Below are 17,816 nucleotides of genomic sequence, written 5' to 3' on the forward strand. Positions count from 1 at the left end.
TATATATATATGCGTGGTTTCTTTATTTACTTTAGGGTCTCATTAATCCTGAGAGTTCTATAAACGACAATGTGATGAATCAACTCAGAAAGAATATTATGAATTGCGTTTACTTGCCAGAATGGGTTCACTGACTCAAGCAAACTCTCCAGTTTGTCAAATGCTAAAATATTTTGATGTTTAGCTCATTGGTCACTATTTTGAATAAGGAACCTCTAAGCACAATAGCAATAATTATTATTGTGAACGAAAGGATTAAATTTAAAAGGTCTGCAGGCCACGTTAGGTTAACACAACAACTGTTTGACCATAAGAACGGCTTAAATTTGATTAGCCTCGTTTTAAGGCCGATTCCTTCAGCGATCGCTGATAACATCCAGGGAAAGCATCTTCCCAGGAGATGGCACCGTACGAACAGAACTGTTGGCCCATCTGCAAGTACCTTGAGCTGGGACAAGCCCGAACTGTATCTAGATTGATCCCCATTACGTTATCCACTGTTGTATTATTATGATTAGTGATTAGACTACGAGTGTTCAATGAGACCGTGCGTGCATGTGAGTATAGATCTGAAAACCATGCTCGTACGAACCCATTTATTTTTAATACGCAGAAACACATATCCGATATGTTACTCGGCTGGCCTCAACCTTTTCAAACGAATGCGGCATCTAAACATGTGTATTTTAATAAAGCTCATTTAAACCTTGAAAAAGAACTTTTACAGTTTTTAACTTCACAACTTTGCTGCGCAACTCTATTAGATAACTGCGCACCTTAGAGCTATCGCTTGTTCTTCGATCATTCAAGTTCTATAAAAATGCCCTTCTTATATTCTTTTAATATTAATAATAGGAATAACTGTAGGGAATAAAACCAATTGGTTACGCAGATGTGATTTAAACGTAATCCAAGTCAGATTGAGTTAGAAATGGTACAACAAAAAAACATCATCAGTATTGAGCTTGGCAACACAAAAATGACTCTGTATAGAAGCATATTTTCTATTATTTCAGTGAAGAAAATCTACATCCACAAGTAGTGCCTTAATATTATATCCAAGCTATTGGGTTTTCCATTAGTCACGATCGTGGAACTTCAACTAAAAATGAGGAAAAACAAACAATAATAATAACAGTAATATCGTTAGTATAGGCAAAGCTATTGTACGACAAAGCCAAAAACGGCATGAACTCTCTCGCCTACTCGAGTTGCATATTAGATAAACGCCTTTGTCCGACTAGTCCATGGTTTATAACTAGGTTCCATTGTATTAACTTATTGTTGACTGATGTAAACGAAGCTACCAGGTTAAGCGGTGGGCGCCAATCGAGCCGTTGTCGTCAATAGGATGATGTTTCTGTTGATTCCCTGTTGTTCATCAAGCAAGTCGGGGTCCTTCCTCTCCGTGTTTGCGTCAGACAGACCCTTATCAGGGAATCATTTGCCTTTGTTTTTGCCCAGCGAATTCTTTTTTCTACCCTGGCGAATCTGCCGGGCCGGGCTGGGGCGCGCCACTGCGGTAGATGAATTTGTCAACTTGGCATCCCCGACCTAACCTACGTTTTCGCACAGCTTCCACCGCGCCGTATTCATCGAAGGATAAACGGACCGAGTCACCGGCGTTTGCGATCGCTATGGCCTGTCGACATATTGCATAAACCGTGTTATGATCGCCCATCTACACAATACGAATCTGCGCTACTGCGCGAACGAACGCTACTACGTGATATGTATAATTCCAGGTGTTAGCTAATAACCAGTCATAGTGGTAATGAGTAAGCTGTAAAAACTACAGGGCATTGGCATTAAATTCCCGTTAATTATGCGAGTATGCTGCCTCAAATGCGTGTCCTTCCCTTCAGCCTTACACCTACGCGTATCGCTTAGGCCGAACGAATATGCTTTTACTAGAGGATTTAAAAGCGGTCCGTTGACAATAGCATATTAGAACGTATTCATCATCATTTCATTGAAATATAATTATTCATCGCTATATTGCTGGAATGACGTCGAGCAGACAAAGGCAGGATGGGCATAGCCCCAGGGTGGCATAGCTCGTTAACGGTAGACAATGCCATCAACAACCACTTGGCGTCCTGAGTTCCTTGATAATGTAATTCGGCTGCTACATTCTTGCCTAGTATGGATGTAGTAATGGCATCAAAATTAGAATGCCTAGAAACCTATTATTAGAAACGTAGCTATGACTTATCAAACGTGAGTATCGTAGCGTTGTATGCTATGCATGCACGCTGATGCGCTTTTTGCACGTGCAAGACAAAGTGAGACAATACCCGTGTACTGGTAAAATTCTAACTTCCTTCATCGATGGTTTCTTGTGGCGGTCATAGTCAAAGGCGAATCAGACTTTATGCGGTCGGGAAATATGCACATATAGGTTACATACAGTTGTGCCTAAGGTGCGCTATAAATTAAAAAGAACATTTTCAGTGCGCTTTGGGTGTAGAGTTAGTTGATCCCGTAGGGTAAGGCCAATTGCAACGCATCTATTCATCATAGTTATTCCCGTGGGGGGTACTTGTCCGTAGGTCCCTAACAATAGAATTTAGAATTTTTCAAGAAAAGAAATGCTTTCTTTTATGTGCCAGAGAAGAAGCTGTAAGGTGCTGAATGGGTAACAATATGGTGATATTTTTTAGAAGGTGCTTTGCTGGGCAAATGGGCGTTTTCTAAATTAGTGTCAGGATATCACTCCTTTGGTGTCTTTAAACATGCCATAGACGATTTATTTAATGAAGCCATAGAAAAATTATATATGGGAATGCCAATGGTAGGTATATGGCTACCCTGAAGTTATCAAGACACTAAGACGGGTATGTAAAAAAAGCCGAGTACATTTAACAAATGTTAGAAAATTAGAAAATCAGTATAGCTCAACTAGTTTATAAGTTATTAAATTTTAGTGTCTGCTGGATTGGGTAATCTAAACCGCATTTACCTAGAAATTATAATATTATAAATGTTCGCTTGCGGCATTTTTACGGCCGGCCGCACTACCACGGTAAGCGCCTTAAGATATATTCGTCTGCTTTGACTATTAAGAAGCAGAGCATACGTTCGACTAGATTTTTGCCTGCTCCCAACTGCCCAAATATGCCCTATCTGTCTTCGATTGAGGTAGTCCGTCAATTTCCGAACTGTTAACAGGTTCCGTGGTCCATCACGGCAACTTCAACGCCCTCGCAAGAACACGGAGAAGCCTATGGTTCCCATACCACAACCTGAGGTTGTGGTTTCTGAACAGGCACGAACTCATAACAAAAATCAATTATCACCAAAATATAAAAGGTTTTTTCCCGGGGCTCTGAACCGGCCCATGAAACTCAAGCCTGGGCACATCTTCTTCTTGAGGAATCGTTTCGGGACGCATCGGATTTCAGTATTACTCTTCTTTACTTTACTTTTAGTTCTGCCGACGACAAACAATCTCTTGGAGTCATCATCTAATCCTGTCAGCACTGCTGTACGCGCTGAAATGTATTTTTCTAGAGGTTTATACGTTTCATGAATCCGCTGAATGACGAGTCGATCGCTTTTTGTGCCTGGGGCGAACGGACTTGAGCGGTGTTTTTTCTTTAAACCTCTATTATAAAAGGCGCGTTAGAACGTCAGTTCTCCTGTCTTGCGCATAAAATGACTTCGCGGCTTTTTTTCTTACTCTAAAAAAACATTCCCGTACAAATACGGCGGAAGCTTTTCGACTTATTGCCGCCAGGCATTTTGCCTCGGGGGGAACGAGCTTTAAAGATTTCGCGTTACTGAAACAAAGTATGCGACAATTCGTTTGTGTTTTCGAAATTTGTCTTTGCCTGGTTTACCCCAGTTTTGCTGGCCTTCGTTTGTAACCTAGAGACCAAGTCCTGTTCAAAATGACACAAGACGAGCCCGTCCGATATCCTGGACGTCACCAATTGGTAGACCAACTGTGATCGAAATGTTTAACTAGGAAATTACTGGCATTAACTAAGACAAAAGGCGGACTAAATTTGTGTAAAGTTACGTTCTTTAAAGTAGTAAAGTTTGGAGTAAAATTTGTAATGTTTTTATATCCGCGATCGCGACAGTTGCCGTTCATTTTGCAATTTTCAGATAACTTTCAATGATCACATATTCTGGTCAAAAACACTTCATTAATTAGTGATGAGGCCTAAAAGCTGTGTACTTTGATCCAAGCCACCTTTTACGACCTATTAAACACATATTTAATTTAAAATAGTGATTTAATTCAAAATAATAAAGATCAATGAAGATCTGTAAACTCTCGCTCAACGACCCTACCTATCACATAACTATAAGTTTTTTTGCTGCGAGATGTTTCGATGTCATGGGTATTTATATACGACACCCCGTTACTTCTGGTTGATTTAAAGAAGCCACTTATCCCTTAGTAACGCATTGTGCAACGTTGTTTCTGAGTGAAAATTACTTGGCTAACAAATTCCACTACTTGCTACAACCTATCCATTTTCGAAGTGACGTAATTAACCGAAATCGGGTGTTATTTATTAACACAACGTCCTGATGTAAATGGTTGTATAATTCTGTCTGCTGGATAGGACAAACCTAGGGAGAGGACTGTCGAGATGAACTGATCTGTCGTCTGAACGAAACAGCACAAGATCTGAAGGCCGAAAACTACGTGCCGCGATGTCAAAACGGTTTATAAGTTCCGCAATATCCTTCGTTAGATATTCAATTAAGATGATAACTTTTGTTTCAGACTCTGCAGATCACTGGTCATTTACAGTAAAGTTTGTAGAATCAAGAGATACGCACTGACTGTCGCAAACTAACTTAACACATATTTGGTGAATCCTCGATAGCAATTACATGGTCAAAGTGTAGGCAAAATAGAGAATAAGTTAGCAGTCGTTTCTATGGTTGACTTTTGTATTTTTGTCCTTATAATAGTTAGTGGGACGAATAGGATCGAGTAAATCTGATGTCTTTGCGAATAATTCATAACAGAGGAGCTATACTCATTTTCAATGATCCGATCAGGCCAAAAGTGCATGTTAGGGTGGCGTCGACTAACTTTTAAATCCGCGCTGCTTTATCTGCCGTAGATTTTCCCTTGACCTGTGCTGGAAACCACTTCTGTCTATCTGGAGTAACTGCAGAGGCGTAGTATTCCGGTGGGGCTACGCTATATATATATATATATATAGCGACATTAGATGATAGCTGCTCTTCGCACGGATTTCGATGCTGTGACACTGTAAAGATGTGAATTTTATCTAGGGCGCTAGGGTGTCTCTATGTTTCGACTTAGACGTCCGGTGTTACCGCTAGGCGTTCTATCAGAGAGCTGGCCCCGAGAACGAAACGAGATCTGTCCATACCCAGATCCAAACTTAGATCACAATGTGTTTCTGATATTAGCAGGCCAATACGTTGCCCGTTAAGCTATAAAAAAGTGTTTTCATATGATTCGTACTTTCACATCAAAGCTTTGAGCAGGAAAAGTTAGTCCGGAGGACTTCGTTTCGCCTGCAACGTCCGGCCAACTGCTTGGAATTTGTACAGTCGTCGCCAATGATACCCTCAAATAAGACTGGCATAGAGATAAATCATGTGACCTGATAAGGAAAATGAGTCACGCATATTAGTACGCGCGACAATTGTTCCCCATCATTCATTACGAGCGGCCTTTTTAAAAACTAGAATTAATTAACAAATCGTATCGCAATAAAATTCTCGCCGAATGAACACCTGCTTGGGTCTTTTCTTTTTGAATTCGCTCCTTCAGTCCCCTCACTTATGGCTTACCTCTAACACACTGTCGTGAGTGCAGACTCCTTAAAGATAGATGCGCCAGTTAAACATTTTCGACATATTCCATACTGTGTATTTCATTAAAGTCAAAATAATACCGCAACAGCCCGAGGAATTTGCCATGTGTATGGTTGCGACGCGTCATCGAAAGGACTGCTTAAGAGTAGTTTGCTAAGTTCAGAACAACTTCCAAGACCTGGAAGATATTTCTTGCTGTGGACTACCGTCATTCGAAAACGTCTTCGGAACAACAGTTGACTGAAACAACAGATGGCCTGCAGCTACGGGACCGTAATTAACTATTTTAGGTTTTTTGGGCTTTGACAGAACGGGGCTTAGGTACATTCATGAACCCTGGGAATCCAACACGAACAACTTTGTGTTGCACTTTAGTATCTCGTCGGGTATCGGAAGTTAGGCGGCCACCATGACGGATTATTGGCGATTAGAAGTAGTATGAAGAAGCCACTTCAAATAATTTACTGTATACGCTGCAAACGACTGCAACTACCTCCTCAGCCCGAAACTGAAAACCTGATTTTACAGCGTACGATCCTTTAGGCAGTGTCGAAAAAGATATGCCCACAACCAGTTGACCCAATCGGGCGTCTACTGCGATGGCCTGACAAGTACTTAAGCAACTCTCTATTTTTTGAAGATTAAGAGCAGTGCCTCTACCGATCAATCGTCGAATACAGAATACGATCCTAATCTCGTTCTTTGTTTAGTTGCCTGCCAGCCGTGGGATCAGTATCATGTTCAGCGCTTTTTTTTTTTTTTTTTTTATCTTCTGCTGTATCGAACACGACCATTACCTACTCATGGATCATAGCGAACGTCGATATTTAGTTTCGTTTGCGCTGTGTGTTCTAACCAGCGGACGATAAAATTTTCTGTTATCGCTTAAGATACTTATAACACGTTGAAAGCATAACACGGTAGAGATAGCTATTTAGACTGAAGCCCTAGCTTTGAGCCCTAGCTTTGAGGCCACACGACGCTACTTCGTATTATCATGACAACCTTATAATACTCACGCCTGCTGCTCGCAATCCTTTCCTATCCGTACACTAAGAGAGAGAAAACGAGTCAAGTAAAAAGATCAGAAGTATTTTCTAATGTTAGACAACCTAATAGGTTTTTGTTTTTATAAACATTGCATCCCCTAGAAACCTCGCCTTCCGTCCGTCGAACCAATACAAGGATAGCTGCGTAAATGAAAAACGAAAATATACGCTATTCAAGCTTTCTACAGTGTGGCATACTATAAAGCAAACCTAAGACATTGTAAGATATTTGGGCCAGGGCGAATAATCCGGCTCGGATGCGTACAGATAAGGGGAAAGAGTATCAAACCGTTTACGTAGGGAAATGATATTTTCTCTGTTAATTCCGAACGAGCGCTACTGCTACGAGTACTGCTCGTAGTACGGTAGAAGTAGCTACTTCTACTACGATACCCCATAAATAATCTGTGATCGAGTTAAACCAATCTCTGAGTAGCACGTCTCAATGTAACTTACTCGAGATGGACAGAATGAATAGGTTCCGTTTAGCGACTTTGTGAGCGTACTGTATTTTCCTGTCCTAGAACGGTCGGATATTTGGGGGTAAGCTATAATGCTCCGAGAAATGGAAAGAATCATAACAACGGTTTGGTTCGGAACAATTTGAAGATCTAAATATTATCAGTGAATTTTTACAAAATAAAAGCAAAAAAGTTTTCGCTCTACTAGTTAGTATGTATCATGCGTTTTTTTTTAACGGTCGCTTTAGAACCTAGAAAGTAGCTCGTCAATTTACGCCGTGGAGCATTTCTACGGTCGCTTAATAGGCACTCTCGTCCTTGAACCCATGCGATATTAGACATTTACCGTCTCGACAAATGACACGTATCAATCAAACAAGTATATTCGCTTTAACGTTTTCACTGTTCCATGAATGAATATAATCTATTGAAGACTGCTAATCCGGGTGCTTTATCTTCACAAACACCTTGCATGCGCATCAGTATGTAATCATATCCGATAGCAGTGCCATTAAATGGCTAAGAACCCTCGACTATGAACAGCATTTAAAATTACTGTTCCAAATTATTACAATTATGGTGTGTGAAAAAAAAAAAAAAAAAAAAAACAGCAAAATTTCACGATGCCTTGTATCCTTTAGCTTTTCTTCATATGCAGACGAAAGATCGCATACAAAATATATCCTTTCAAAGGAGAACATTCTTTGACGCTGTATAGATATTGATCTTCAAACAATAAATAATACGACAGAAAAGATCGTATAATTTGATTAGCCAGACCCGATATTAGTGTTGCAATTTAAGCAGGAAAACAGTTGGTCCTTTGGCAGGACTCGTCAGGGATTACATTTCACGTCGAAACAAGCGGACTCTGTTTGCAAACGGAATACGTGTTGCATCTGTTTTTTTTTTTAATCTAAATTTTTCTACCGCAAATGTCTGCTATCAGCTTTTATAATACGTTTGAGGAGGTGCTTGCTTTATAAAAGCTTTAAAATATCGCACGGCAAGGGGTTTTTGTGTAGCCTTATGCTCCCCACACGAAAAACAAGTCGAAAGCCAACAGATCGTGAAACCGATGCTGGGGTAGAAGCAATACCGAAGTCTATGTAAATGCTGAGCTCTATTATCCTGCAAAGCATTTGGTAACAGACGGACACCAGTGGCAGCTGCGTTAAGATTTTCGGTCTAGTTTCTACATTGGAAAGCCATTGTGGGGCAAATCAACTCACCTTTTGTGCTCACATAAGCCCACACAAGTCTTGCATGCGATAGTTTAGGCAGATTATAAAAATAATATATTTTATCGTGCACACGTTGTATAGTACCTGTGTATCATTAGCTGGTCGTGGTACATTAACTCATGCTATCCTCTGAAGCGGACGTAAAGTTCCCGCTGAACTAACAATCTAATAGTGTAAAAGCACTATTTCGAATCATGCCAGCCCTTGCTACGCGCATGGGCACTTTTTATCTGTGCAAATGAAAAAGTATCTCAGTCGAAGCAGCAGACGAGCAACTTCATTGCTACTCATTGCGGTAGCGTACATCGTCTGGGCCAGTCGCATCTTAAACATGTAGCTATTCCATTATTCTATCACAAAGTCTATCACTTAACTACATGTTTTAATTCTTTGCACGTTTAGCATTGCATATGTTTCGTATTTTTGGACTTTTATTATCGATCAAAAATAGCTTTTATATTTCGTGTCAAGGTACCTCAGCCAACGCTAAAGAGGAAGCTAACATGGAAATGGAGGAACTCTCTCTAGAGTTCCTCCATTTCCATTAGTACACCACAGGTGAAATACAAGTTTTCGTCAGACCTCGCGAAGCTTTTTTTTTTTTAATTAATTAACACACATGTCAGCGCTAAGGCAGGTATGTTAATTGGATGTTTACAGTTTCATCCTTGCAGGCCTTTACCCTTCCAATATTGCCTTCGGTTACGGAAAATTCAGTTACGTATACGTATACAAGGACCATCTCCTTCTTACAGACACTGAACGACATTAAATTACTACAGCATGACTTAAAAATAGGATAAGTGAAGACGCGACGCGGCAGCGCTGTAGATTGGAAGGTTTTCCTATTAGATTAAAAAACAGTCCGACAAATAGGCCTTCTAAAAGTTTAAAAAAGCACTTAGTTCAAGAATGTTTTATTTACGCCAGAAGTATCCCCAAAAACTAGATTACTAGAGACCAAAGCTACTCTGCGTCTCTTCGGCGTTTTTAATTCCCTGACCCACAAGGAGATACTCCAGATCTAGTTTTGACGTGAAAATATAGATTTGCTTTTGATATGTACAGCTTTAAAATATGTCTGAAGGACACAAAAGTCTATTCTCGGTAAGTTTTTAAGCAGACCTATCATCGCGTTTGGCCCAAAATTATCCTTAGTACATCCTGCACGAAGTCCTGAAGTATTGCTTTTGAATAGATGTAAACGTACTCCTTGAGCAGAGAATCCCGATCTTAATGAAACCTGCGAGTTTAACCCACGAATATTTTGCTCTATTGAAAAATCAACAATAGATATCGTTTCCGTCTTGATAATCACCAGGATTTTGTTGTGATCACCAGGATGTGCATACTGTCTCTCGGATCACCTTGTACTCATCCTCGCTTTACGATCGCCCATCGAGTAGGATTCAGTCAAATAATAGGGGGATATTTCTAATGTTGACTGCCGTCAAATGGGCGATTTTTTCCATTGCTGACTAGCTAGGTTCTCGGACATCGTTTGAGTATCATTGAACACATGACTGAAAAATAGCTTGCCACTCCCAATGAAAATACAGCTACACGAAAATTATCGATAGCTAGTATATGGCTAGACCAGTGACGTCCTGATCCCTAGCTCTGAAAAACTATGAATCACTTATCAGACTATCCGAAAGACTCATCTATTTGACGATAGAAACAAAGTTTGCAGCCTTAACGATTATGGTATGTAAACAGTTATTTATCGAACAATATCAGAGATAATGACTGACACGCGAAAACGCTCGTAGCTCCCCTCTTAATGTTTAATTACCGCGAATTATCTGCGAATTCTCAAGTCTCAGTTTGTTGAACTGCATTTGTCTTCTGCATTTAAGTAATTTACACGTTGTCTTCCAATGATATGATAGCCCGCTTTAAGTCACCATTGCAAAAAGCTGCTTTTTTTTTTGGACTCTAATTACATGGGGCTGTACGAGCCAATTAAGGTTCGCACGATCCGTGCGATATGTCGCGTGCACTCAGAACGTTAACGTTCTTCTCAGTTCAAATTCAATATTAGAATTACATCATTCTCATTTGGCATCTTCAGTATCAGCTCGTTCGTGTTAAGCGATAGCTCTTTCTATGGACACTAGACATGTTTGTGCTGGCATTGTTATCATTAGGGGCCAGCGGACTCGTATAATGAAAGCACATTCATTTTCTGTGCGAGTGCTTCCCGGGAGGGGTAACACGTTTGCAGGTGCTTTGATAGTGAACTATACGATACCGTGCAGAACTGGCCGCAGTCCAACGGTTCGGTGATGATTCTTAATTTTCAGAAATGTTCGATGCGGAATACTGTACATTTATGATAGATAGCATTTAGCCGGGTGTGCCTCTATTGAGCTGACCTTCTTTGTTATAGTTGAACCGCTGAGAATATACGTATATGGTATTATGTAATACGTTAAGTGGACCAGCCTCAATGTGGTCAAATAGAAGAAACCGTCATCCATTGACCGGTCGATTCCTGCTTGAACGGGATACGGGGAACTAAAGGTTCAACAACCTTAACGAATTACGAAAATCTTAAGTGTATCTGATGCAAGCTAGTGATTTGCTTACACGGAACTATGACTTGACCCCATTCGTTACCATCGATTACCGGCGTTAGAGATTCTTGATTTCTTGAGATAATTAGCGAATGTTGTAATAATGGACCTGTATTACTGAACACTGAAAGCACAATTTTTCTGCAGCATAATTAAATTCTTCACACGATCATGGTTGCATAAAGTAGTGCATTATTATAAGCGTTAATGTCACTATTCTCAAACGGAACGGAACGGAACGTAACGATCGAACTTTTGTGATTCGTTTTTAGGATTCTCGGAAATCAATTACACTTGTGCGTACGGGTAAACGGGAATTTGTGTTTCCTACAGCCTTGCTCAGGAAGACCTGTACGAAGCTCAAAGCTAGGTTGCCTGAGGATGAAGGGAACGTAACATATGTGGATCTCACAGGGGTTGACGGATCAGTTTTCGAAGTTCTTACCCAGTACCTCCGAACAGGTTTGCATGTAACGTAGAAATATATTAAGATTCGGTAACTGACACCATCAACACGACTGCTCACTGTAATAAAATTGCCAACGGTAACTGTTTATTTAACAGATCGAGCTATCGATAGAGGAAAACATTGATGAAGCTGCCTGTTCTGCAATAGCAACGTGATTTCAGAGAAATACAGAGCGATCAACATTTTGGGACATCGCGGCATGTCGGATAGAATGCTACGTCAGTGGTTTTGATGATACGATCTGTAGCGCTTGTACCTGTCAAAAGATGGCCTGTAGTTGTAACCAAATATGCTGTGACTACGCGCGTTTTTTTCCATAAAGCTGAATCGATACTGCAAGGTCAATATCAAGGCCTCTTGCTTTATACTGAACTAACAAACAAACAAACGGTCGCATTGATGAATTTGCCTAATTGAACCGATTCTGCAAACGATACGAATAAAGTGCGATTTTTGTGGATTAGGTGGTACAAACAGTAACTGCAACTTGCCGCTAAGTTGATGTGTGAGCATTGTAATCCTCTCTTATATATATATATTTTGATTAATATAAAATTTTTAATATATTTTTTATTTATTTATATATATATGTATGTATGTATGTATCATTTAACTTATTTGAATGGCATTCACTTAAGACAAATTAGCCATAGTTAATGCCTTCACCTGCAAATCAAATACGAAAAATGAGCACATAAGGTTTTTTTTTTGCAGGTAGAGGAACAATACAAAACTGACTCTAGCTTTCAGAAGTTTCCAACAGAAAATGTCACCTTAATACAGATCTTTGAAGCTTAAACCCGATTTTTTTAGAAAAAAAAATGTATGTGAGTCTCGTTTTAAAAAGGCCTAATGAGCTTTACCTTCCAGTGGCTGTTTCAAGGGCACAACACTGAATACAGCGGAAATTGCATAGTAAATACAAATGAGCATCGGGCTGTTATTTTAAATGAAGACAAAAAAAAATATTGCGAATTGATATTTCAGGCGAACTGCCAGAACTGACGATACAGAATGTCATCGACGTATATTGCTCTGCTACGGATCTGGGTATCGGGAAGCTCGAAAAGAAGTGTCGGAACGTAATTACATCAAATAACAATTGTCATATTTTCTTCTGGTAGCTGGAACTACGATATTTAGGCGTACTGTAATTATTTTACTGCTTTAAACAATAGTAGGTATCGAAGTTGGGTTCGGTAGTATTAAAAGGCTATATCGATAAATACATTGCTTTTTCTTCCCGAACTACGCGATCGAGTGGGTGCTACATCTGTAACAATATCCGTATCGTTTGTTCAGTTGTCCTGGGCACGAGCTCCACTATATTCTACTTATTATAGTTGATCACATTCATACGATTTTTTTTTAAAAACTTCAGGACTGATCCCAGAGACGATTCCTATGCCCATTTCAACGCGCACTTAGACTCTGAACTGTTAACGGTAGCTTCGAGCGATCCTATAGTGCCCAAAAATTTTGGTTGTGATTAGATTCTATCTCACAGCATCGTTCGTTGGCATCCGATTGTCTGTTGTAGCTCTGACTGGAAGATCGCTCCTCGTTGCAGCACGTCTTCAGGCTGATGTCGGCGGAGGAACAAGGACTGATCCTGCTCACCGAAATAGAAAAATGTGATTTAGGCCCTAAAGAGGAAATGGCCATAATGGAACATCTGTCTCGCCGGTTTGGCCGGGTCGTTAACAGCACCTCGTATCTACAGCTGACTATCGAACAAGTAAAAAAGCTTCTCGGCTACCTAAGCATTAGAAAAATCTATGGACCGGACGTCCTCTATCGAGCAGCGATGAGGTAGCATTATTTTGTCAGAGAAAATAGAAATTTGTGCAGTGTGAACTTAACGCTTTTATGCTGAGTACAGTTGAACTGGCATCTTTCTAAAATCTAGTCGGACGCAGAGCTTATAGTGGCTTCTGATAGTGTATGTACTATAATGTACATTAGAAGGTTTGATACGCCGGCATATCAAACATCACGGCGGACTTCTGTAGTAGTAAGCTTCTGCTAAAGTCTCATAGAAACATAGGACCCACAGAAAGTTCTGAATGGAATCTTCCGTTCGTCCGGAAGATGACAAACGGGAAGATTATTCCATGATAAATAACCACTAAAAAAAATGTAAAGATACCGAACGTACATTCGGTATTTGCTATTATATTTCCGAGTCATGATTTTCTATATAGTATATGGTATTACGCAGGAACTACTTGCCAGTGTCGCCAAAATAATATAAATTGACAATGATAAGTCGGTTTTAGAGGTCACTATAGACTATAGCTATGTGGAGAGATGCAGAACTTAATAGGGGCAGAACTTAATAGTATTTTTCTAATTGTGCAACGACTGAACACTTAAGTTACGCTCACTGGTACCTAATAATTTTGATTATGCTTAACTTACCGACTAATTTGTTAGCAAAATAAAATATTACTATATTATATATATTGAGATTGCGCCCACTCGTCTATGAAATCTAAAATTAGGGTTAAGTTAATTAACTGTATAGAAATGAATTGATTTTACTTGCATAGGTGGCTTCATGCGGACTGTCGCGTGCGGCAACAGTTTACAGAGGAGATACTTAATGCAGCTGGCCTTAACAAAGCGGGCGGATTATCGTCGACATTAGTACTTTCCATCTGTCCTACAATAGCCAAAGAGGTCACCTACACAACTGCAGGGGATTTTGAGGTTCGTTTCTATAGCTCTATTAAGCTAAGTTAACAGTTCGGTGATGATGCTGAATGAACGTGTTTGATGGATCCGTTCAGACAATGTACATTAGAAATTAGCCGTACGTTTTTCCCTGGAAGAAACAGTACTAATTAATGGTGGTGATACGGGACCAGATCTGACGTTCGACATTTACGTATAAGATAACTCGAACGAGTTAGAATTAACTAATTAAGATTAACGATTACATATGAATTACACACTATAAATAAAGGACGGCTTGTTAAAAATGATTATTTCTAATTGACGGAAACTACTACTTATGTAGACGCCTGTCGCGTTAAAACTGTTGACCCCTTGGGCTCGAACGCCCATAATCGCTGAACTGACTGAACGCTGTCGCATCGCTCTGTTACACAGATTCGTCTCTTTTGGAGCACATGAACCCAACGTAGACCCTATTCTACAAAAGTCAATGTAGCGAACGTATTGTATGCTTGATCAAATTGTCTAAAGCACTATACCGGATAATAGCACACTCGAAACAATTTTCTCTGCATAATGTTTCTATGTCACGAAGTCTATCGTGACTTGGTGACACGTGAATGAATTGGCACATCGTAAGAATACGCTAACCTTTTGTGACGTTTCAGACTGCGACCAAGAGCTTACACGGAAAACACAGAAAGCCTGTTGAGGTTGCATGTAATGGTCGATCTACCGGTAATGCTAATGTCGCTCCTAGCAAAATTCCGCGAAGTACTTCAAAATCCAAAGAGTTAATAACGGGACAACATCCTGAGTATTCCAGTGAAGATGGTACCGAGCATTCGGTTAAACGAAGAAGACATAAAAAGTTAATAAACAGAGGAAAAGGAGTTAATTGTGACACAGCTACTAGGGACAAAATTAATTTAATAAGAAATGTTGGGGATAGGATTAAAAAATTAGTGAAACCCACGTCTGAAGTTCGTTCGAAGGGCACACTTAGGAGTCTGAAGGTGAGTGCACCGCCACCAATAAAAATAGAAGGCTCACGGAAAATATCGCCAGTTCTGCCGGTTTCAGGGGAAGCTAAACGAAACAAGGAGTGTAACATGATGGTAATGGCACCATCGAATACTTCAGCAGCCCGAGTAAGTTTTGTAGAAAAGAAATCGCGTAGGTCAAAGCAAAGTTTGACCCACCAGGGCCTGCCAAACTCGTGCCGGCAACAGGGAGATCACTTCCGTAGCTCATGTGGCCACTGCAGATGCTACAAGGAACCTAGGAGTCGTCATCCCGACGAGAAACATCACCTTATAAGAACGACCTCCAAAACGATGACTCGTGCACCACCACCATCGATTGAGTCGCTGAATAAAACCTGCTTGAAGTCTATTCTAAAACGATCTAAAATCACAGGGAGCAAAGGCAAGTCTCGGAAGAACTCGAAACGTCGACACCACCGTGTAATATTAAGCGACATTTCACCGGCTCCGTTTGCTTCGTCAATTAGTTCGCAAGATTCTTACAACAAGCTTACGTGTAGCAGAAGTGACAGGAAGCGGCATCTTTGGCAAGCTAAGATTGACCCTCAACACGATATCAAGTAGTTGGATCAGCGTTTTTTTTTATCAATTGTGAATAATAAAATGATAACGATGTAAAGCTATAAATTATGCCTATAGAAATGCTATAGAGCCTATAGAAATGATAGCACAAGCGTAAAGAACATATCATCGAGTTTCTTTTCTTAGGTTTTTTCTTTATTTGGGATTAGTACGTCGTGAATGCTCGTATCGTATACGTGAATCATTTCGAATAACCTTATAAAACATGTTAGAAATTGATATAAAGAAAGCATTCTCGCAATCGAGTAGGCGCAGCGTCAGCATATGGCGTCTGCTATCGTGAACCGTGATTAAAATGAATGGGCGCTCACGCCGATCAAGCAATTTGTCATCTAAAGTTGTTTTCTGGTGCTCCGTAAATATGCAATACAGGTACTGCGCCGCAAACAATGGTATATAATAAATAATATTGCAATAAATGATATTTCATACCGCTTGCAAATACACCAGTTATTCTGAAACCACCACATGTTCTTGGCCAAATCACCACTTTACCAACAGAGTAAGTATCGCGTCCGATACTACTTCGTCTTCTATTGTAATGCTATTTGCTATCGACACCAATGTAAAACATGACAGACAAGTTAGTAATGCAAACTTCATACGTTTATTTAGATATTTGCTATGTACTGTATGTATGAGTATATATACTGTGCACCTTAAAGAACACGGGTGTTCCGGTAACCTTGCATCGAAGAGCTGCATTTTAGATGACGTCGTTGCGACTGAGTTACGAGAGTTGCGAGAATAAAAAGATAAAATTCAACTAAATAGATGAAATTTCAACGAATCGTTCGGAGAAAATATAACAGTAAAAGTACGAACATCTTCTACCCTAGATAACTTTAAGTTAGCCAAGTGAATAGGACGTAATGGCCTAGCCAATTGCCACCCGGGTGCCTTTTAGTTATTGAGAATACCATTTACATCCGTTCGTCCAAATCTACGAAATAGCACTTCTTCAGTAGGCAGTTCACAGGTTATTTCATTATTTTTTCAAGCATTTTTAAGATAATTTTGTTCCATCCTCTAATAAATTATCATTCTTTCTGCTACCAGTGACGAAACCGTTGAAGTCGTTCCAGGTAGTGCGAACTGACTTAATTATCACTTACGCCAATAGGCGGCACCCGTTCATCTAACGAAAACGTTAAACTTCGTAACGAAAGATCAAAGGAAAGCGCGTTGTCACGAATTAAGCAATGCGACAGCTTGATACTTTCGTGCGAGATCGAGAATCAACCAGTTTCATTAGCTTATGTGAAGATCCCAGAACCATTTCGAGTACCCCCGTCTAATCAATGAAAGGTTACAACCACGATGGTCTGTCTGAACTCCGATGATGTTTTTTTCGCCGTTGAAGAGTGTGCCTGACGTATTCACGCCGAGTAACTTCAGGAATGCAGTCGATTTCGCATTTGTTACCTATGTATTTCATACGTCAGCTAATTAGTTGCACGACCTGTTGATGTTATTGCCGCTGATGATTTGTGAAGTCCAACGAACGGCATCGGCTACTGGTTTTCGATATGAGTTTATCTATCGATGTGTAAGCCCCTGACGTAGCCCCCTTCTGCCTGTCTTTTCCTACATCGAACTGTCAAATATCTGTGTGTGGCCGTCACCCTTCGGCGTCCCTCAAAAATCTTTCCCATCGACGTCGATTCACTGACAACGATTGCATGAGCTGTCATCAAATTAGCGGCTTCACACGACGGTGGTCTTGGAGACAGCTAAGTATTTAAAAGGGGGTGCATCGACTGACTTATCCTAAATGTATCAAGTAGTCTTACATAGCATAATGAGTAATGTATGCGTAATGCGTATAGATTTTGGCTAACGGATATCGTTAGCTTGATCCTATATGGAAAAACACGCAGTGAAAAAATT

The 17,816-nt window shown here is 40.1% G+C and overlaps 1 protein-coding gene across 4 annotated transcripts; it reads left to right on the top strand.

The window, feature by feature from the left end:
• Window positions 1–10,143: 10,143 nt before the first annotated feature.
• LOC111249297 (uncharacterized) lies at window positions 10,144–16,050 on the top strand. 4 transcript variants are annotated; one of them, XM_022802972.2, is made up of 6 exons: window positions 10,144–10,278; window positions 11,423–11,612; window positions 12,607–12,701; window positions 13,190–13,431; window positions 14,172–14,331; window positions 14,967–16,048. In XM_022802972.2, the coding sequence occupies exons 1-6, from the start codon at window positions 10,276–10,278 to the stop codon at window positions 15,906–15,908; spliced, it is 1,632 nt and encodes a 543-aa protein (XP_022658707.1). In that variant the 5' UTR covers window positions 10,144–10,275; the 3' UTR covers window positions 15,909–16,048. The 4 variants fall into 4 exon arrangements, with proteins under 4 accessions (XP_022658707.1, XP_022658709.1, XP_022658710.1 ...); XM_022802974.2 differs by lacking the exon at window positions 10,144–10,278 and having other exon boundaries at window positions 11,570–11,612; window positions 13,160–13,431; window positions 14,967–16,049; XM_022802975.2 differs by lacking the exons at window positions 10,144–10,278; window positions 11,423–11,612 and having other exon boundaries at window positions 12,629–12,769; window positions 13,160–13,431; window positions 14,967–16,050.
• Window positions 16,051–17,816: the final 1,766 nt, after the last annotated feature.

This window comes from Varroa destructor, unplaced genomic scaffold (genome assembly GCF_002443255.2).
Source record: "Varroa destructor unplaced genomic scaffold, Vdes_3.0 BEIS01000004.1, whole genome shotgun sequence".
Lineage (NCBI taxonomy): Eukaryota > Metazoa > Arthropoda > Arachnida > Mesostigmata > Varroidae > Varroa > Varroa destructor.